Source organism: Tachypleus tridentatus, chromosome 9 (assembly GCF_004210375.1).
Source record: "Tachypleus tridentatus isolate NWPU-2018 chromosome 9, ASM421037v1, whole genome shotgun sequence".
NCBI lineage: Eukaryota > Metazoa > Arthropoda > Merostomata > Xiphosura > Limulidae > Tachypleus > Tachypleus tridentatus.
The window spans coordinates 30203947-30227950 of record NC_134833.1 but is presented as its reverse complement, the minus strand read 5'-3'; the positions used below and the strand labels follow the sequence as shown (position 1 = coordinate 30227950).

The 24004-nt window shown below is 32.4% G+C and overlaps 1 protein-coding gene across 6 annotated transcripts in view; it reads right to left on the bottom strand.

Moving 5' to 3' along the window:
• The window catches only part of LOC143224964 (meiosis regulator and mRNA stability factor 1-like), a 40278-nt gene that overhangs the window by 7612 nt on the left and 8662 nt on the right, over positions 1-24004 (bottom strand). For 4 of the 6 annotated variants that reach the window (XM_076453513.1, XM_076453515.1, XM_076453516.1 and 1 more), the window contains 13 exons: positions 22965-23045; positions 21530-21671; positions 20183-20364; positions 18555-18763; positions 16734-16945; positions 15429-15656; positions 14930-14975; positions 14017-14219; positions 12222-12452; positions 9245-9448; positions 8300-8555; positions 7308-7397; positions 6379-6528 (listed from right to left, as the gene is read on the bottom strand). In XM_076453513.1, the coding sequence (XP_076309628.1) occupies positions 6379-6528; positions 7308-7397; positions 8300-8555; positions 9245-9448; positions 12222-12452; positions 14017-14219; positions 14930-14975; positions 15429-15656; positions 16734-16945; positions 18555-18763; positions 20183-20364; positions 21530-21671; positions 22965-23045 (2234 nt within the window). The remainder of the gene's footprint in view (positions 1-6378; positions 6529-7307; positions 7398-8299; positions 8556-9244; positions 9449-12221; positions 12453-14016; positions 14220-14929; positions 14976-15428; positions 15657-16733; positions 16946-18554; positions 18764-20182; positions 20365-21529; positions 21672-22964; positions 23046-24004) is intronic. The other 2 variants (XM_076453514.1, XM_076453519.1) reach the window with 1 other exon arrangement.

Below are 24004 nucleotides of genomic sequence, written 5' to 3'. Positions count from 1 at the left end.
GCTTTGGTAAGGAATGAAGTTCTGAAGCATATAGTAAAGACAGTTGCAAATGGCAGAGGTGCAAAAAATGTTCATGAGACTCTATGCATGAGTTCTGAACTGGGGAGGTGCAGAAAGTCCCACTGCAGAGCCAAAGTCCTTAATGATGAATGGGATCCAGCATCTTTAAGGCAGAAGTCTTGGCAGAGCCATAGACCAGTGATCCACAGTCAAGTTTCGATCAAATAAGAGCATGATATATCTTCAGCATAGAACATCAATCTACTCACCAAGTGGTGGGAGAGAGGATATGGATATTGTTCAGTGCTCTTGTACATTGGACCTGTAGCTGCTTGATGTATGGTATGAAGGTCAGCTTATGATCAAAGATAAGCCCCAAGAACTTTGTCTCAGGGACTACAGGCAGTACAACTTCACCGATACAGAGTTCAGGATTAAAGTGAATACCTCGTTGGTGGAAAAAGTGCATGCAAATAGTTTTAGAGAGAGATAAGTTAAAGCCGTTTGTTGTGGTTCACTTCAATAAATGATTGAAGGCAGTCTGTAGCTGCCGCTCAATATACCTCATGCTGGATGACTGACATGAGATGTGAAAGTCATCAGTATAGAGCCTGTTTGCAACAGTAAGAGGGAATTGTTCAGTGATGGAATTAATCTTTATACTGAAAAGTGTGAAACTCAAAACACAGCCCTGAGGGACTCCAAGTTCCTATAGAAAAGAACCTGAAAGTGTCCAACTCACACAAACTTGGAATTTCCTGTCCATTAAAAATTTTTAATAAAAATGGGCAAATGACCACGTGACCCATATATATGGAGGTCTCGGAAAATGCCATACCTCCATGTTGTATCATAAGCCTTCTCAATGTCAAAGAATATTGATACAAGATGTTATCATTTAAGAAAGGCTTCACTGATTGACATTTAAAGTTGAATCAGGTGGTTCACATTGGAGCACTCTTATCAGAACTCACACTGGGTAAGCAAGAGGGGGGCGTTTGATTTGAGGAACTAAACGAGATAAGTGTTAACCATCCTCTCTAAGGTCTTACAGAAACAGCTTGTCAAAGCAATTGGATGGTAATTTGAAGGAATCTTGGGACTCTTCCCAGGCTTAGAGAAAGGTAGGACAATAGCCTGGGACCAGGCATCAGAAAAACATTCTCCTGCCAGATCCAATTAAAATCAATCAAAAGAATAGCAAGAGAAGCAGGAGATAGATAGCACAGGATTTCATTGTGTACATCATCAGGTACAACTGATGTACTGCCAGACTGATGAAGGGCCAGTTTGAGTTCCACTGGTGTAAAGGGACGATTATAGTCATAGAGACAATCAGCTCGAAAGGAGAGAGGTGATCACTCTACCTGAGTCTTGATAGCTAAGAAGGTGGAGGAAGAAGCAGAAGTACTAGATACCTGGCAAAAGCTTTCACCTAGGGTATCAGTGATGCTCTGGGTATCAGCTACTTCCTGGCCATCAGAGAGCTTGATTAAGAGGGGGACAGAATTATATTTCCCACTGACCTTTCGAATCTTGTCCCATGTGACATTGGAACTAGTGGTAGAAGATATGCTGATCACAAACTTAATCCAAGATTCCTTCTGGCTTTGACATCTTACCCACTGAGCACATGCATGGGCCTGCTGGAAAGCAATGAGATGCGAGAGAGTGGGATACCTACAAAAAGTATTTAAGGCCCGATTTTGAGCCTTTTGTAACATGTGGCAGGTAGGATTCCACCACGGATGAGGATATTGTGAAAAACGTATCGAGGTTTTAGGAATACAATGAGCAGCTGCTTGTATTATACAGTCAGTTACTGCTGCTACACAGTCATCTATTGATGGCTTACAGACGATGGCAGGATCAAATTCTGAGAGAGCAGTGATAGAAGGACAGTTTGCTTGATTCACCTTCCACCTGGGCACATGGGTTGGGTGGCATTGATCATGGCCAGTCTCTCTTAAATGTAATGGAAAATGATCACTGCCCTGTGGATTATTGTCAACCCTCCATGAAAAATGGGAAATTAGTGAACAGGAGCAAACTGAGAGATCAATAGCAGTAGAGGACTGACTAGATGCATGAAAATAAGTAGAAGAACCAATATTGAAAAGAGAAAGGTTGTGATCAGGAGGCATATGCTCTTTGGAGTAATCCCTCCTATCAATATCAGCACTTCCCCAGAGGGGATGATGTCCATTAAAGACCCCCAAAATTAAAAAAGGGAGACAGCAACTGTTCAGTGAGAGCATCAAGGTCTGATTAATCATAGGTCTTTCCAGGCAACAGGTGGAGAGAACAAACATTGATGGTATGACTCAAGGAAACACTGATTGCTATGGCCTTTAAGGGTGTGCCAAGTGGCAAAGACAAGATGGGCACATGCTGATCAATTAACAGTGCCCCCCCTCCATGCACTTGTCCATCACACAGCCTGTCATTTTTGTACAAAGAAAACTGCTGAAAGGTGACTGTATCGGCAGGTTTCAGAATTGTTTCCTGTAATTAAAGACATACAGGATGGTAGGAAGCAATCAGTGTTTTGATGTCATTCAGATTGGAACATAAACCTCAACAGTTCCATTGTATCAAGGTGGCCATTTTTATTTACGTGTAGGCTAATTGGGTGGATAACCCTTATATTTATGACCACATTTTTTTTCCTTACTTTCCTTATTCGAGGGAGGTCTATTGACCTTCATGGATTCTGCCCTGGGTTGACTGGGCAGGTGTTTGCTGTTGGAAGAGGATTCCAATGACTGAGGATGTGAATGAATGATCGTTTTGCATTTTGGAGTCGGAGAAGGTGTATCTGAGGAAATGCATGTACCTGGAGTCATAGGAAGTGGATGTTGGGATTTGATGGAATGTATGTAAGGGACAGAAATGGGTGTTGACATTTATTCATCTACTTTTTTAAACATGGTGATCAAAAGAGTTTTCATTTGTTTTGAGAATGATTCTTTTAGAGGCACAAAGAGATCTGCACTCCCACTGTATTAGTGGAATGAAGTGCAGCACCATACATCCAACATGAAGTGGTGGATAGCAACTTTTGAGCCTCGGAATAAGTAATGTTATGAATCGTTTTCAAATGCTGCACCTCTTTTTCTTCTAACCATTCAGGGCAAGAACAAAAGTAGGACAGGTGAGAGCAATTGCAGTTCACGCAACGAGGGTCCGTTTCACAATCATAGGCACCATGGTCCTTGTCATCGCAATAAGCACACATCAAGGAACCACAACGTGACATCTTTGAGTGACTGAACCACTGACACTGGAAACATCAGAGAGGGTTTGGAATGTATGGCCATGCCTTGCAATTAAGATAACCTGCCTTAATGGTGGCAGGTAGACATGGTGATGTAGATGTCAGAATGAGGACACTGGTCAGCATCGTAATTCCCTCTTTGCAAGTGGAGATACGCCTCACTGCAGAAACTCCTTGGGTGGAGAAACCAGAGAGAATCTCTGACCTGGAGATGTTCTTCAAATCCCTCTCAACAATAACTCCTCATGATGAATTCAAAGTAGTATGAGGTGTAACCTCAATAGGTATATCCCCAACTGCCTTTGAATGCAAGAGGAGTTCACTGTGTTACGGTGTGGATGTTTCTACCAATATGTCACCATATCGAAGCTTCTTCACTGACTTTGGAAAGCCAACAAGTCCCTCTTGTACCTTCTAAATGAAAATGGAGACAGTTGTTCTAAAGGTTTGTATGAAACAGAATGTAGTATAAGAAAATGAGGTACAACAGTTATTACAGATGTTGAAGATTGCTGCTCAGAATCTTCAAGATGTAGTTGTTTACCTATGGACTGTTTTTTCACTATTTTATTTAAGTCTTTATTTGAAGGATCCAAAATAAAAAAAGGAATATTTTGAACAGATGTTGAAGGTTGCTGCTCAAAATCTTCAAGATGTAGTTGTTTACCTATGGACTGTTTTTTCACTATTTTATTTAGGTTTTTATTTGGAGGATCCATAATAAAAAAAAGAATATTTCAATGCCCACTGATCCCACCCACCATGGATCCCTACGAGGGGATGCACTTCAATGTCAAACAAGGACACTGCAGCAACGCCAAGGTTTTGCAAGCACTATACCCAAACAGCAGCATCAGATACAATGTCCACAACACCTGTTGAGAACATACAACACTGGTACTTGGTTGACCCTAACCCAAGTAGACCAGCCAATGTACCTGAGGGGGATACTCCAAGGCTGCCAAATTCAAGGCCAAAGTGGTGTGTTAGAGTTGGACCCCTTAAACACACCAGGAACCTCTCCTTCCCTTTATGGGTCGCCACTTATGGAAAACATGTGGGTGGATGTTTAGATCCCAGAGGAGGTAAATTAAAAGAACAGAACCTTCCCTGGGAGGTCCTCTTACCATGTACAGGAATCAACACCAAGGGACAAGAATGAGGTACCAGGGACCAGAAGAGGGGTAAACTGGTGATTGAAGGTGGTGGTGGTGAATGCATCAACATGAGAAAAACCCAACAGGTTGCAAAGTCACCTAAAAAGAATAGGATGAAGAGATTACTCCATCAATTCAATTTTGTCACAGCAGAAAAGTTGAAAACACCAAGGATGTGACACACAATCAAACAAATGTGTTGCACGTGGGCCAAATACAGAAGATCCAATGTATAAAAACAAAGGGACCTCAAATGGGTGCCACCTTGATGATTGATAGAATTCATCATTACTAGACAGTGTCTGGCAATGGGAAGAAAGTGATCCAAAGCCCAATGAATGGCAAGAAGACCAACTATGTTAATTAAGTAAAGGCTCTTCACTGACAGACCAATGACATGAAGCCTCCTGGTGATCAACCCACACACCCCAACCATGAAGGGATGCATCTCTAAAGAGATGGAAATCTAGTTGACCAGAAGGAAATGGCACACTTGTGAATGTGAGAGTCTTCCACAACACCAAAGGAGATCATCTACAAGAAAAGGGAGAATGGTACTAGAATCACAGAAAAAAACTTAACAGAAATGTAGAAAACATTCAAGTATCATAGATTATTTATACATACCAGTAATTTAATGCAAGATATCTTCCTCAACCAGAAATGTCTCAATAACAAGGAACAGATATAAAAATTTCTGGCTTTATCTGATTTTGTTGAAATTTAAGCAGGATATGGCATACAATGAGATATGGCTATTATAATTTTCAGCTTCCAAGTTAGACAAAAAATGGTTGAGTTGTAACTGGCCACATTATCATCAATGGGTTCACTATATGACCTTCTTTAATGTCACTGCATCTGGTTTTTTCAGATAGCTTCAAGCCTCATTGACTGTGACTGAAACATTGCTACTCTTCAGTATCTCACCCTCAATTATCCACACATGCAAGGTTCTGAGAAGTTCAATTTCTAACCTATGTAACCACTGTGGATGTAATCACAATGGACTTCAACTTTATAAACTGATAACAAAGAAAGGTGATATAAAGGTCATATTCATATGATTTGATTTGAGAATGAAAAAAAAAAAAATAGTGTGTGTAACCATCACAGTTAAGTTGGTGTGGCCACTTCAAAACTTTGTCTCTCCTTAACTGCTCATGCCTTCTCACTGAAACACTTTACTATCACATGGATTGCATATTTCAGTACAGAATGTTACAAACTTTCTAATGGTTAATGAAACTCCAACACAAAATAATTACTAGAATTTATTGTTGCTTGCCCTGCTACCCAAAAACTCTTCTGAGTCCAAAGGGATTATCTAAAGTCTAGTCATAGTTTAAGTTTTGGATAACAGATTTTTACAATTTCCTGAATTTGAGTTATATATATAAAGAGTAATTTGCATTCTTAATACAGGCATTAAGAAATTTAGTGAACAACTTGAAACACTGCATAATTTCACAGAAGGTGCATTTGATAATCTAAAAACTGTTTTAAAGTTTTTAGAAAAGTAAAGGAAAAAAGTCACCATTTTCAATTTGTTCTGTAAAAGAAGTGATTTAAAAAGTGATATGAAAGTAATTAGAACATATGTCACATTCAATCAGAAGTTCAGCATCAGATTTCAAAGAGTCTAGCCTAAAGCCATCAAAGAAGGCATAAAAGCTAGCAAAAGGTTATTCATTACTATTAATTATTATTCAGTCATATAGATATATCTACTGTAACTGTAAAGACTAAATTTACCAGGTACAGATATTGGAGTTACAAGGAGAACCTGCAAGATTTGTTTAACTTTTCGTGCTTCTGTTCAACTATTTTCATTTTCCACTATACATTATGATAAAAGTATCTTAAATATATGGTTTCTTTAAAACAATGACAATGAAAGTTTGAAATGAAGTTAGGACCAAAGGAATGGCAGGGAGTACATACTAGAACCACAAGCAACAGGATCAAAACCAATGAGATCCCTGTCATCCAGTGATTTTGATTCAGGCTGTAACACAGGTGGAGGTAGATTGCTTGGAACAGGCTGATTTAGAAGGTCGGCACTTTCATCTGGCTTTTTAGTTAACTGTAACACTGCATAAGAAAGAAAACAGTAATAAATTTCTCAGCAATCATGTGCAAAAGTAATCTGTATCTCCACTAGTCAGTTTAACTAAATCATAAGACTGGAAATAGATATCAGAAATTAATAAGGTATAAAATGGAAACAATGTCTATAAACTAAAGGACTGGGTGAAAATTTATGATACTTTAGCAAGCACTGTCAAATAAATTATATTTATAAGAAAACATCTGTAGTTCACCTTCATTCAGTTCTCACAGAATGGTGACACAAATCTACTAGTATTTCTTCTTAGTAATTTTTGCCTATTCAAGTAATATAACATTGTTTCTCTACAAAACATTTTGTCTTTTTATGTTTACAATCACAACTACTGACAACTCATTATAACACAAAGGAAGGATGAGTGAAAATTCAAGCCATTACAAAATAGATACCAAAAACCATAAGATGTAAAACTATCTATTAAGACCCTACTTGAAAAACTGTTCTATTAAATATACAAAACCTTCTATCATTTGTTTCTCATTTAAAAAAAAAATTATATATTGGTGTTGCATATCCATACTGTATGGAGATTAAATCATAATTTGGGAAGTTTTTTTATATTTTGATAAATTACATAAACAATTAAGTTAAAGTAATAGCAGCAGATCTGACAGTAAGAACATGTATCATAATATTAAAAATTTTGGCCTGGTTAAGTAAGAAATTCAAGGTTACTTATTTTAAAAATAATTACTAATAAAAAAACAACACAAGTCTCAAACAGGAATATTTTAGTTTTTACCTTTTTCTTCACACATAGCTCCTTTTCCAGGTATCTGTGGTACTGAAAAACCCTCACTCCTGGCATCAGGCAGTAAAGGGAAGGGAGAACCTGAAACAGAACCAACTATTCACAAACTTTATAACAAATTAAATTTCAGATTTAGAATTGTGTCCCAACATATCAATACAAAATTTTTAATTTTCTGCAAAGAGAACTTGGAGAACTAGGCTGAAAGTGGAGGATAAAAAAATAGAATAAACCCTTTATTAATTTGACAATAAAACAAGGTCAAAATATACAGCATGAACAACTACTAAAGAAGTTCAGTTTTGAAACAGCTCAAGATAAAACTTAGGCATAATGTCAGATAGAGCAGATTATAAACTATTTATGTCAATGGAGAATGGAAATATTAGTGTGAGAAATAATTTATAGATTAATGGAAAAGTTATTAGATGTAGCTTTTGGAAAGAACAACAGAAAGTAGCAAGAGACTCTGAAGACTAAGGAACAAACCACAGATATGGAATTGACTGATCAAGTATTTACACTAACTTAAAAACAAACACATAACCAAAAACAATAACTGTAATAAAATTTACAGAGAACTAAATTATAATACAAAACAGTATCTGTGTGATGATAAGAACAGAAACTGTACTCAAAATAATAACCTGCATTCAAAACAAAAAGTAACAAAAGTTGCATTCAGATCAAGATCACAAAAACTGTATTCAGATCAAGAAGTGAAAAACTGTTCAAATAAGAAATAACAAAAGCAGCATTCAGAACAAAAGTAGCAATAATTGTGTTCAGATCAAGAAGTCACAAACTATGTTCAGATAAGGAAGTAACAAAAACTGTGTTCAAAATAAGTAACAACTGTCTTCAGAAGAAGTAAAAAAATTTGTATCCAGAAAAAGATGGAACAAAAATGTTATGGTTTTTAGATGTGAATTTGAAAGAATAATGCTCATATTAAAGGAAGATCGAAAATTATAGAGCTGTACCTGCTATTTCCTTCTTTATAGCCAGAATTCTTTTTTTACGACGACCTTGAACAGTAATATAATCGGAAAAGTCCTGTGCCATGGAGAGGACACTAGCATAACCATAAACTGCAGGACGTATAGGCACTCTATAACGTCGAAAAAATGCTTTTTCAAAGTGCTGCAATGATATTTTCCCTCCACTTTCCTGAATAAGAATCACCACATCTCTGGCTAACATCTGTTGGGGTGTTAATCCAATGTGTTCTCCATCAATCTGCATTTCAAGAAAGAAAAATGTGTTTTGACAAATAAAAAGTGTAGTTAATAGGTACCAGAGAGAAAATAAACATATTCAATTTAAAAAGTAATCTTCCAAGCATTAGTTTACAGTACATCTTAACATGAATTAGCAGGTTTTTCTTGTTTATTTTTTTCACATGTTAGTACTATATTAACTGCATGAATGTGTATCATTTTTAAATATTTGTATAACGTTGTTGTTTTTTAAGTTTAAATTTACTTTCAGAGTGAGAGTTTAGTAAGAGAATAAAAAGTATAAATTTTAAAAATGGTAACAGATTATCTGAATGCATTATATCCAGTGAAAAGGAAAAAGAGACAATTAGCTTTAGAAGCCATTTTTTCTCGCTTAGCAATTAAAAACACCTATTATTAAAATCCTTCTTTACTTAAATCAGACAAACAGTTACAGCAATACTAAAACTTTTTCTAATTCTGATTCTGAATGCAATTACATCATTTATCTGAACTGTTTTGCACCTCTAGAAAACTATCATTAAGAATGCAACAGAGGGAAATTACTGTTTCTGTATTTTAGTTCTGAAAAAATATGCAAAAAATGTAAAATTTGGCTGCCAAATACAGATAATCATGCATCTTTGTAATGTTAATTCAACAATTGGATATTAATACCAGTCTAAAACTTTAGAAAGTATGATTTACCTGAACAACATCCTGCAATTCTTGTTGCAATAACGAAACATGCAAGTACTGACCATAGCGATGAGAGAACTGACTACATAAATCATTCATACTAATTTTGCCATTGGGTTGCTCCATTAACAGCCTGCAGACCTTCAGAGACATCTCCTTGAGAAAGGCTCTGTTCACTGGCACCACCATAATGCCACATGGTGTAGGCAACATCTAGAGTGCATGCATAAAAGAAACTATTTAAATCTAAATTTTTAAATAATGATTTCTTTGTCAATATGATAAAATGATGTATACATTATTGCAATGATAACTCTTAAAGTATATTGATATGTCAATGCTTATTACAGAGTTTTTATCATATAATTTATACATTGTTCCAGATATTTAACTGATTATTTAAAATGACTGACATAAAATGTAATCTACATCCTGGTAAAAAACCTATACTCCAATAACAAATTTTAGTATTTTATCACAGATAATGTCTTTGTTTTGCTTTTTAACTAGTAATAAGTGTGGTATACATATATACAAACTCTCAGATTGTATATAAGTTACCATAACGTTGCTTTTCGTAAACATTAAAAGGGTATTGTACAATAAGAAAAATGTTTTTAATTTAAAAATTTTGTTTGAGATTTATCTGTAAATTCACATTAGTCAATCTGACTCAGAGTAGTTTGAATGAAGGGTAATTTTCATATTAAGAATAAAAATATTTTTCATAAGACACTTTTCATATTTTATTTGTATGACTTCTAGAAGTTCCTACATGAATATCAAGTTCTTTCCAGTGAAACATAACATTTTGTCTGTTATTTTCTCTAATACAAAACACTATATAATGGCTTGGTCCATTTGACCAATCTTGTAACTACCACATAATACAAAATAAATTTAAATTACTATTTTTCTTTCTAAAATGACTGCATATTGTAAAAAACAATTACAGTTATTCTCTTCAGCTCTCTATCCTTTTCACAACTGCATTCCTTTAATTTTATTATTCTATTGCTCTTTCAACTATTTCTAACTACTAAATTATCTTCAGAATGCAATAAAACACCTAATAAAAACAGAAGTCATACTACAGTACACAAAATATTAGATTATATCATGCAAAAGGAGTTTGCACACATTCCCTGTTTATAAATTTTTAATTTAACTGTTAAGTTTCTAATTTTTACATTTTAGTATCATTTGATATCAACAAAAAACATGTGCAAAAAATCCACAAATGTTAACATTTATGAATCTTGTACTTTTTTGCATTTGAAGTCTTAATTAAAGTTAAACCCAAGTTTTTGGTAGAGTTGTTGTTAATACCTTAATACATTTGTTTTTTATTTCAAATATTCAACTTAGAATACCAAATAATATGTACAAAGAATACAATATCATATAACTATTATAGTTTATCTTTCTAATTACTAATTCCTTTTCCTGGTGAAGAATTGTCACTGGATCATTTTATAAGTTTTATACGAACAGTTCTTTCTTTAACTTTCGTAGACCTGTTACGAATGACTCAGGCCATTATACTGCTGAAATTGGAAGCTAGAGTCAACTACACTTCATCAGTGGCATTGTGGAACATAATAAAAAATTGTGACTTTTTTTTAATAGTTTTGTCTATTTTTACAATATTTTACTGTTCTATATGTACACACTTGTATAAAAGTTTTGTGGTCATGTTTACACATAAAAGCTTTCACAGTTTCCAAGTAACTCAAATTTTATTAGGCTACTGTCAGCCCATTCACCCATTTGTTCTACCATTATTTATACTCCTTTGTTAGATAAATGCTTGAAAATGTTCTCATGTGAAATGGTAAGTTCTCTTTACCATAGCTCTCCCATGTAGACCACATTCTTCCAACCAACCCTTATAAAGATTTCTATATGTGGTATTAAATCCATAGATATCCTTTATTTTTGAATAACATCTGGCTGATTGTCTTAAACATCTTTCATTAAACTTTAATCTCATAGGTATAGCATCGTTATTATGTTCTTTGAACTGCAGTTTCGAAACTCTAAATTTTATCAGACAATTCCTTTTCTTTCTCAGTTTTAGTTTTTTACTGTTAATCCACAATAGGCCAGGGATGGCCAGGTGGTTAAGGCACTCAACTCACAATCCGAGGGTCGCAGGTTCGAATCCCTGTCACACAAAACAAGCTCACCCTTTCAGCTGTGGGGGTGTTATTATGTAATGGTCAATCCCACTATTCGTTGGTAGTGGGTGGTAATGACTAGCTGCCTTCCTTCTAGTCTTACACTGCTAAATTAGGGACAGCCAGTGCAGATAACCCTAGAGTAGCTTTGCATGAAATTCAAAACAAATAAACAATCATCCGTAATAATTAGTTCAACAGGAAGTAGAGTGCTGGTGATTTAAAACAAGCAGGAAGAATAAATGTATCATTATTTAAATGCATACTAAAGGCTTAAGCCGACTCAATCCACACTAAAGGGTGGTCAATAGTTTATGTTCAAATGTCTTGTAGTTACAAAACAAACATCATGTTATTATGACACAATAACATAGCAAAAAGGACAATGTTCAAATTCTGATAACAGTGGTTCTCACTCTTGCAGATTTTTAAAAATATAAAATAAGCTGGTTTTTAATATTGGATGAAAGCCATATGCATTCATTCTGAAATATTTGAGCTCTCAAAATTCATGAAGATGAATTAAATGTATAGATTTGTATTTTTATTTCTTACAATGAAAGTTTACAAATAGAAGATAAAAGTTTAAGTAATTCAGCATTAATAATTTTCATTTTAGGGCTTGTGTGCAGAAAACTATAATTAGAAACAGCATTTGCAATTTTTAGAAAACTTTCTCAAAACTTACAATAAATTCACAAGACAAAGAAAAAAAAATCTAAATCTATCTATAATTTCTATTACATTAGAAAAATTAGGATCTTGGTGATTAATATGTTTTCAAAAGAGAACAAAAACAGTTTTACCTTAACAGCGTGATTTAGTTTGGAAAGTAAATCTTGAAGGCTACTGAATCCATAGTCTTGAAAGTTCAAGAACTCGTTATGTACTCTGAAGTAGGCCTCAGGCAAATTGGCAAAAGGAATCATTCGTTGAGAAGTTTCCTCTAACACTGAAACTATTTTAACAGCTAAGTCATTTAGTACTTCTTGACGATCTCTCAACAAAAGAACTTTATCATCACCCATGTCCTTCAACTAAAATAATAAGAAATAAATTAATAATGTTAATTGTACTATGCATTTATTGAAAAAAAAGTGATAAAACAATTTATAATGCACAATTAATAAAATTTATTACTGATAAAATATTTAATAGTTTTTTCTAAAGCTACTATAAAAACCAATAAATATAAGATATGGATATCAAATGATAATAGAAAATATTCAAAAAGGCCGAAACCCACATTTACATTCAGTTTACAGATTTAATAATATTAAGCCTAAAGATTTAATGACACCTACCAATACTGTTTAGTTTCAAATACAAAAACCTTGTATCTTTTCAAATATATTAATTTCTCAATCATAACGTCTATAAAAATCACCACAACTACTAGGAGGCATCATTTGAGAACACTCAAAATATTAGAAAACAAAAACACAATTCAAAGCAATCATTAATTCATCATTTGTACAAATAACAATGCCCACTTACTCCATGAGAAAACAACAATTCTTTCTTCACTTATTTCATTAGTGTACAACATATACAGATGAAAGTGTACTACAACACAATATTATTATATCTGTTATCTTAAACTAAAATCATACAGGTATAATCCCTTTTCTGAAATAATGCATCAATCACCCTGCATATCTCAGTAAAAGTTTTTTTCATAATATAAAATTAACTGGTTTTGTGTCATTATCAAAATGTTATATTTTTTTCTTTTCCCATATTTATTTAGATACACAAGAGCAAGTATTATCTCTCTTACCAGTTTTTATTAAGTTTTGGCAAAAATACTGTACATAAGTGGGACTGCATTAATTCCCTGTTTTTTCTTGATTTCAGTCCACACAATTAATACATTACTGCATCAAAACGAATACATTAACATTAAACATTAACATTCAAAAAATATCTCATTAATTCTGGAAAACATATCTTACATCTGATTTTTTACACTGCAGAAACTTCAATATAAAAAAATTAAAGCTTATTGTGCTTATTAAACCACTTAAATTACTATGTACATATTTATGAAGTAAATCTAAATTTCACTATTTCAACAAATTTTCATCTAAGTGAGTGACTTTTCAAGACAAGTGTAAATAAAATACAACAAACTTCATAGCTCCAATTCTTACACAGAACTCTTCCAACCATCTTCCCAGTGATTCCCTTTCTGTATGTCTGTCTCTGTGTATGCATGTGTAGAATGGACAAAGCACTACTTCTGGTATATAATTAGAATTGTCTCAAATTAACATAATTACAATTACCTGCAAAAATTGGGATAAAACTTTTAAATTGTAATTAATTCAGTTGTTGTACCTGTGATGTTTTTGTTTCAATACTTCTTGTGGCATTAAAACTTTTTACATTACTATAGTTAGCTAGATTATAAAAAATGTTATACTCGTTATAAAATCTAAACATTTTTTATTCACGTTCAAGTTTCTGTACAGAATAAGTCACATGCTTCTTGCCCAAGAAAACATTACTTAATAAACACCAAACTTTTAATAAACTGCCCTCAACAACTGAAGAACTATTTTATTATACACAAAATTTATATACAATGAAACGATTTACCTCTACCACATCAGAAACAGCTTCAAGCAGTTCCATAAGCTTATTAAATCCATATTTAGACACTTTACATTGACGACCATACTGACGATGATAGGCAATGGTAAACTTGCTGAAGAGCATTGTTCCTGATGGACTATTGTTTAATAATTCAACCACCTCCATTGCAAACTGTCTTGTTCGTTCAACTTCTTCAGTTGTTTGCCCTGTAAGATACACTCCTAAATTAAATAACCACCGTTTATAATCAATAATTTAGACCTGTTCTTTTTAATAATTCACTTTGGGCTTTTATTTTTGAGTATATGAAATACACCTGCAACATGAGAGAAGATACTGACATTTAGCACATCGCAGCAGGTATCTTGTGCTCAGAACCTGTGAACTAGCTGTGACAGTAAACCATGTTAAGCTGGACAAGACAGTTAATTCACATGTGAAAACTACTTACCATGAGACATTTAGTATGTGGCAGATGCTATCTACTCTTGTTAAGGATTGGTTTGTTTTGAATTTTTGTGCAAAGCTACATGAGGGTTATCTATGACAGCCATCCCTAATATAGCAGCAACAGACTGAATGGAAGGAAGCTAGTCATCACCACCCAGTGTCATCTCTTGGACTACTCTTTTACCAACACACACCATCACAATATAATACTCTCATGGCTGAGAAGGTGAGCATATTTAGTATGATGGGGATTTGAACTTGCAAACCCTTAGATTTTGAGTCAAGCACCCTCATCCCCTGACCATGCCACGCTTCTTGTTAGAGAAGAGAAAAAAAATTAATAAAATGTTTACTGTGTATTGTATCTTTTCACAAGATTACTAAAATCATACAGTATGCATATAAATAGTTTTATGTTTTTTTGAGAAACATTAATAAGTAGGAATATCAAATAAAAAAGGCATACCTCTGTTTCTTTTAGTTATGACAGTGCCCTCTGATGTCTTTGTTACCTATAATTTAAATAAGTTCCTTCACTCAGAATAAATTTAAATATTTATGTAATATTAATTGTTTTACTCATACTTAAAAATATATCACATACAGTAAGCTGATTTGATGTTCCAGTCCTTCGAAATGCTTAAGAATGAATTGCACAGAAATGCAAGATTTTACAGTTTTGATGAATCAGCAAAATCAGTTTCCTCCCCTTTTTATATGGAATTGCCTGCTACAAGTATCTTATGGTGAAATATTCAAAATTCAATTACATTACAAATACATTACTTGGTAAATACAAGGTGAGTATTAAGTACATGATGTCCCATAAAGTTCAAAGTGTTTAACAGGACATTAAAATTTCAAAACAGATTTGTAACACTTGTTTACAATACACAAGATTTAGTTCTATTGACACTATACAACGTACTACAGATATGCCAAAATGTTGACAAAGTATAGCTTACCTCAACTAAATCAGCCACTTCTGCTAACATATCTGTTAATGTACATATTCCATAGCTATTTATCTGAAGTTTCCTGCCAATTTTGTGTTCATAAAAGATTGGTAATTCAGAAAGAAATATCTGCTTGCTAGCTCGTGACCTAAGAACACGCAAGATGTCATCACCAAATCGCTTCACTTGAGTCAGATGAGTCAAGGTCAACATACGACTTGATCCTTGACCTAAAATCTAAAAAAAGAAAACTGTTTTAGCACAAGAATATGAAATAAGAAGGGTGTCCAAGTCATGATCAAATACATAAATGAAATACTTCTTAATCTTAAAACATGCAATAATTTAATGTTTATTATTGCACCCAAATAGCGTTATCCCTAAAACAAAGCAACAGATATCTCAGTACATGAAATTTTTCAATATCAGCCAGTTTAGAGTTAGTTGCTTTTTACACTGTAATTCTAATTTTTCTTCCACTTGACTGCATATTCACAGAGAACCCAGAAGAAAGGAGTATTTATATTTAAGCAGAAAAAAAAAGTACTAAACCATCAAAATTGCAGTGAGTACCTAAATCAATCTCTGCTACAACAGACTCAAACTCAACCATATAAAGATAAGCAACATTTTATTCAAGTTTGTGATATCAAAAACGTTTTTGTTTTTTTTAATATATGCTTGTGCATCTGAAGAGAAACGGGTGGGAAATTGGAAAATACCAACAAAGTTTCAGGGCTTTCAGTTTAAATCAGTACATATTTTATTGTTTAAATTTTTAGCCATGGCACAGCAGCTTATAGAATGCCTCCAAGTTTCTATTCACATACAAACTTGAGATGTAATTAGAACTTTGGACTCAGGAGATCAAATCTTTGTGACTGATGTATTTGGTCATGCCTATGGTCTCATAGATTAATTTATTCTAATACTGCATAAAGGAATTTCAATTTGAGGGTAGAATGGTAGAAATCCTGATGAATAATAAAAACAAATCAAATATATAGTGCATGTGTACCCCATGGTTGGTATCACTGATGCACAACAATATAACTGATAAAAAGTAAAGAAATGTGCAGTTGCTACAGAGAATTCCATCTTGTTTTGTCTTGATAAATATGAAATTATTACACAAATGAGTTTATTCAGTTTTTGAATTAGAAAATATTGAGGCTTTTTTTTTTCTGGTGAATACTAATAATTAATTGACATTTTATAATGATTTTGATGGGCAAATCAAAATCATTGAATCAAATGTTGCATAACTGAACAAACTGATTAAGAGAGACAGCCACATGTAATTTTTCTGTTTACCTGGACAACATCTGACACTGCTTCAAGCAGCTCTGTTAATTTTGTAAATTCATAATCTCCAACACAACACTGATGCCCAAAATGTTGATGATAGGCAGGAACAAACTGATCAAAAGGTAACAAACATTGTGGTTGAATTTTCAAAAGTTCCACCATTTCTTGCTTAAATAGAGCAAGATGATCTTCTACAGACTGTTTGTTTTTACATCCACCTTGAAGAAAAAAATAAAATAAACTGGATATTGCAAGGAGTTTTAGAAAGCATATATGGAAATATATAAACTTTCAGTTCAGAATCAAATATTTAAAATATCAAAAACTAAAAAAATTACAACTAATTTTTACAGGAATTTTAACAGAATTACATTCTTAAGATGCCATTTATTATTATTAGAAGTCTTCTTTCTGTGTAAATGTTATAAACTTCTAGGCATCATCCTAGCTTGCTCTCTGAAACATAGATATGATATTAAGTTCAATAAGTATGACAAATAACATCCATTGATATAACAGTCCCTCAAAAAACTGTTCAATTACTTAAATAAAATCTGTATTATAATTAAAAGAAATAATCAAATTACTGTAGGGAATTAAACATTTATTCTGCATCAGTTCTTCAAATTGTTAAGTTTCAAAATTACAAACAACTACATCACTGAACAATGCCACAACTCACAAAATATAAAACGAATGTTACTGTGTTTATTTTTTTAGTTATATCAAGTTTTACATGACAAGTAAATCAACACATTTCAATTTTTAATTTGTTTAAAATAAGAGTCGTTTGTTTGGGATACTAATATGATGGGAATAACTTTACATTCTAAAGTACATTTTAATAATTTTAATTCTAAGATTCATAATCATTTTGATGTTATTTTACATTATGATATAAAATACCTACCATTTTCTTGTCACATAAAATGGGGGGGGGAAGGGTGATTCTTACCTAAAATTAAATTATAAAATGTACTCCATCCCTAATTTGCCTGGTTAGTATATTTCTGATTAACAATGGTTATTCATTACATTAACTTTTAACTGAATAACATTCTACTCATTACCTACAACATTTTTAATATTTCTACTAGGGTTGCTTATTTCACCATAGTAGTCAACATGATGTGTATTTAGATACTGAAGCTGTGATATAATATGTATCTAGATACAGAAGTTTTACCAATGCCTGTAATTTATTATCTACATTACTAAAACTGTCTTATTTAAGGACTTCACACCTGACAGTGACTTTTTAAATTCTCAGGTTTGATTAAATAAATAGCAGCTGGTAAGATATATGAAATAAAACAAAGTTAATATCTGTCTATCTGTTTTGTTACTATTAATTTATGTTACTTTGCATGTGACATTTTTGATAAAAGAAATGAAGACAACATGTAGTACTCAATATTCATCTTTCTTTGTCAAATCATTAATTTATTAGCAAAAATGCTTTATTAGAAATTCTGATTTTTTCATCTGTACAAAAGATGTATAATGTTTACTGGAAGCTTGTCAAACTTCATGAAGGTACATATCACACAATGTATCAATACAATCACATTGTGGCTTCATGGTACAATTCATATATTGTATTGCCATATCTTTAATTTATAAATAACTCTCGAACACAGAATACACATAACCAATAACAAGATATTGTTACAAGTATGTTATGTTAGTGACAAAACATATAAGATAGAAAAACATTTTTTTTCTATCTTACATGTCTTCAAGTACCTAAGCTACAAACATACAAAATATATTAAAATCTACACTTGTTTTATGACAAATAATAAGCGAGAAGAATGAAAAACCTGCCTTGTGAAGTGTTTGTAACTTTGTACCACTGTATTTGTTTGATTCCTAACCCTGACTTGGTTATCTCCACTCCAGGGATGCAAGTTAAAAGATACTCCAATGGAACACCTTGTCCATCTGAAACTAAATTTTCTTTATCTTCAAAGACCTCCGTGTTTTTGTCCTTATTTGTCAATGGGCCAAACTGTGCTACATAACAGGAACAGAAGCTGTAAAAGAAAATTATTTCATAAAATAAAATCTTAATTTGTTAGGAAACAAACAACTTTCGAAGATAATTTTTGGTTACTAAGTGTCACTAGTTTGACATTACATGACCACTTTACGCCATTATATTCATATCTTAATCAATCAATAATCACACAACATAAAAAGTATTTACATAAACCTTTTATAAACATATATAGGAAGAAATATGAGGTCCAGTCAGTTCTTCAATTTGCTGTTTCTAATTGAGCCAAGAGATTTGGAGAATTCTATCCTTCAACTGTAATCCTTGGCAAAGGTAAATGGAAAAACAAGACCATGTTCTCCTTAAATTATACACACATATGGTGTTCTTTGACATGCATGTAGCATGTGAGGTTGTCTATTATCATGTAATGAATGTATGTTAACATAGGTTTTAAAGAATATATAGTTTGGATGCTAGTGATGGAGTTGTACACATAATTTGCTTATTTCAAATTATTTTTATTATTTAAAAGAAAAGATAAATGTTTCTCTACTTTTCCCTTGTGGCATTATTGACTTTTAAAATGAAAAATAAAACATTTTACTATAAAGGGAGTTACAACATCACAACTGCACATATGGACATCTTCAGTTTTTATTTGTTTATAATGAACCTTTAAATCAAAAACTACTTGTTCTCAAAATTTTTTATGTATTTTAAACTACTTTGAGGTGTAATTTGAATATAAGAATTAAAGTGCATAATATAAACATTAAATTCTTTCTCTCAGTTTTATCTTTTAACCAACTTACTACACTCAGTCACAAACAGATTCCTTTATATTACAAATTTATTTAGTTATTACCATTTTCCATGTTCTAACTTCATGCTGTACATTCAATAATTTTTATGCTGACTAACAATTAATCTATTTTTTGTTTAATGTGTATATAATTTTTAACCTGGTATAACCTAAATACCACAGGTACTAAAAACAGACCTCTTTTGTTTCATTCTACAGGGTGTTTGGAAAGTCACTTTGCAGTTTTGTAATCATATTTTATTCAGTCTATTTCAAGCCAGCAACTTATTGTGGTGTTTAGAAACAAAATAAGAAGGATCCAGGCCTGTATTGATGCCAACAGGAGTCACTTTCAACATTGTTTATAATTGCCATTCATATTTACCTCCAGTATTCTATATTGAAACATGTCTGTTAATAAATATATAAATGCACGGTGACTTTCCGAACACCCTGTATTATTTATAAAGGCTTTGCAATGTTTTTTCTTAATGGCATTTGTACACTAATTTCTTTTAAAAGTTTGAAAATTACCAAGTGTAAATAAATTTGAATATAGATATAATAAAACCCATTTAATTGATAAAGAGTTAGTAGTTTTGCATAATATATAATGGAATAGATATGACAAGAGTGGTAAAAGTGTTTTACCTATTAAGTGGTATTGAGCCATGGTGATTGTCTAGCATCTTATGCACACGAGGTCCAAGGGTCTTTAATGACACACACACTTTGGGTAATGGGTATGTACTTCTTGGCTTTGTCCAGTCATTCCAACTAAATTGTTGGAAATGATGTTCACAAAAAGGTTTCTCAGTGGAGCATTGTCTCTGCTGAAGAAATATTTATGTTACACAAAACAACAAATCAGAAAAGTGTCCATTGAAGCACAATTTATCTACACTTACTTTACTTTCTCATTCTTTTATTTATGAAAAATGAAAGTCATTTCTATAAGAAACCTTGCACTGCACTCCTCACTATACTCCAATCACAAGTGAAAGAATTCTTAACATGGTGAACACAATTCAAAATAAGAAAAAAAAAATACAATTTTACTCAGAACTTACAATCTTACATGAAGTGGTATTCCTGAATTCTGTAGATTCAATCAGAAAAACCAATCCTCTTGATAACTAACATTTCATTTTTTCCTGAATATAACTCAATACTTCAAGTTGACTTAGTACATTATTGAAAACAGCATATGTACTTTTGCTGGCCAGTGTTAACAGAATATATAAGTCATAGATGATTCTATAATCTTTTTCAAACATCTAAGGCAGATACATTATTTTTGTGAAAAAGCTGGAAATAAATGACAGCATATAAATTCATCCACGTTTGTTCTGACTTTGTGAACACTTCACTATTAGAAAAACATTCAGATACTGAAAAGCGTCAACGTTTAATTCAACTCAATGTGTAAAATGTAAGGTTTGCATTAACATTCTGCAGATATATATATATATATATTTGTGTGTGTGGGTGTATGTGTCATTGAATGAAGTCATCAAAAAATAAGATCACTGCTGAAACAAAATTATAAAGTAATGACACACAAGAGTGAAATCAGTGCAAAACCACTGGTAGAGAAAGTACGAGTCCTTTTGCACTAACTCATGGAATACTAACAGCTTAAAAACACTATTATCTCAGCTACTAAAAGCTTATTATATACCTGTTTTTAAAACAACTTAAAATACTTCTTATTTGTATGTGTGCATGCATGTTGATAGTTCATTTGTCATCTACTACAGAATTTCAAACTGACATTTTTGGTCTCATAGTTTTGGTTTTACATGTATTCCAAAAACTTACCCCTGTTTTCTGCAGGAAGTCATTCTTTAGTTTTTGATGTATTCTACTAGGTCAATCTCCAAAACTGAAAACTGTACAGCTGCAAATGCCAAATTAGTTCAGTATTTCTTGTAGTTACCTATTTTTTTTTTAAAATGGAGCTCTCTAAATTAAAATATAACAGAAAGTAAAGCTTACCTGGTGTGATCCTTCAGCCTCAAAATATGACGATGTGATTCGACAATCAGGCTTTAAGCATACAATACAGTCTCCAGTTTCTTCAGTAATTTTTAACATATCCATCTGGGTCAGGTCTGAAACAGTGATTGCTCTATTGTACCTAGATAATATAAACACATGCAATATTACTTACCAACATAACTCACATACAGTCTTAAGCAGTGTGTGTTGTTATTCTGTCATTAGTGTTTCTGGAGCATTCAGAAACACTAGTGTAAGTTTCACAATTACAAGTTAAAAAAAAAACTGAACATAACATTCCTGCTCTTTATGAGAATACTCTATCTACCTTTAAAAAAAGAGGTTTTAAAAACTGGTACATGAAACACACATTGCATCTTATAGTCAACAAAACAAACCTTATTTAAAAGCTCATCTCTAACAGCTAAATTCCATCACTTTGAGAATACCAGTTATGCTATGAAAAGGTAATAATTAATACCAAATAACTGCCTACTAACTACTTCAGTTAGAATATAAGTGAAGAAAAAGCTGAACAATTGGAATCAGAAGTTAACATAATAAATGCCTTATAAGTGAAATGAATTTAAACACTTTATCCACCATTTTAAGTTCAGAGGTAATTTGTAACAAACATTATATACTAAACAGAGAAAGGAATAAATACTATGTATGTTTGGAAGAATTTGAATGACAAGCTGGATGAAGACCTATCATAAACCATGTTTCACTCATTCATCATTTTAACTGTAGATTGAAAGGAATCCTCTAAATTTTGCTTCAACTACAAAATTAAAACAATGAATGCACACTGATAAAACAAAGTTCACACAAATAGATCATAAATACCTACTAGTCTATCTAAATTAGTGCAGGAATAATGAGTTGACCTATAACTTGCCTCAATCCTTACTGACACATTCATTACAATTTACATGCAAAATATTTTTAGGCTGGAAATAAAACACACAAAAGATAGTATTAAGTACATTTCATTATCTGGATACCATTTTTGAGTGTTTAAGAACAAAAACACGTGTGCAACTGAATCACCAAAGAAACACATGAAAACAACTTAATAAACAGTCTCACAAGAAATCAGAAATATCTTAACAAAAGAAAATGTGATATCCATTTTATATAAAGGTAGGCAGACAGAGAATAATTTAGATAATTGAATTAGTACTGTAACTTTATTTTAGTCAAAAATGCAAAGTTTATAACTTAAAGTGTCACCTTACACAGAAGTTAATATTCAGTACTGTATTCAAGGAAATGTTCTTATACATGTACATAAGAGTTCACAACTGTTACTTTTTGTCACTATTTTTGTTAATACAATAGTTTTCCCTAGTATCACATTTTATCATCAAATACAAAAAATTTAATGCACATAACAATCTCTTAAAACCTGCTCATTTACTCAACTTACCTGTTCTGAAACTTTTCTTTCAAGTTTCTAAAGGAAATTCTGCTGAATGGTACATCATTCAATAAAGCAAGTACTTCACATCTGAAAATTACATCCACTTAATATCACAAAAGTCTAGACACAAAAATGAATCTTGTAATTTCATACCCAAATGGTATTATTTAATGCAAAATACAATTATTTTACCACAAACCTTAAAATGGTTAAAACTTTCTTTTATACACTTCAATCAATTTTTGACTAGAACATTAACTAACTCTGGTGGCTAAAAATACTAATAACAAACATAAATCTTGATTCTAGTAGCAAAATATTGTGAACCTCACCACGCTTGTGGCATAATAGTGAAATTACATGCATGTGTCCAATTAATTCACCTGTTGCACCAGTAAATCCCAAAAAAACTTTCTGTTGCAATAAAACTAAACAAAAAATTTTAAATTACTCAACAGAACTATAATAAAGTAAATGTACAACTAAAAAATAAATAAACTTGTTCCTTGCATCACTTCCACCTTTCCTAATCTATCTATAAATGCATTGTATTTTGCATATCCTTCAGTGAAAATAAGTATAATTTACTACTAAATTTTAAGAGTTAACATTTTCCTACAATTGAAAATGTATTTCCAATAATATTTACCTCTGTTGATACTAACAGCTATAGCTTGAATGCCAGGGTTTCTTCTTTGTCCATCTAAGCATCAGTCTAAATTTTTTCTTCCTTTCTCCAGTCTTTTACACCCAACCCAATTGCCCTTGGAAGTTATTGTCCTCTCTACTTACACCAATGCATCCTCTATCCTGGTACTGCACATAATCACCTTTTTCAGGTAATTTTATCACTTTTTCAAGACTGACACCATCCCAGTTTCTAACACAAGCTCTGGGTGGGTAGAAAGGGCAGGAGAATATCAGAAGAGGTTAGTATGATTGGAAATACATATTCAATTTAGGAAAATGTTAACTTCCAAAACATGCTTACCATCTGCTGACACTATAGCTATAATCCCACAATGAAAAAGGTGTACAGAAAGCAT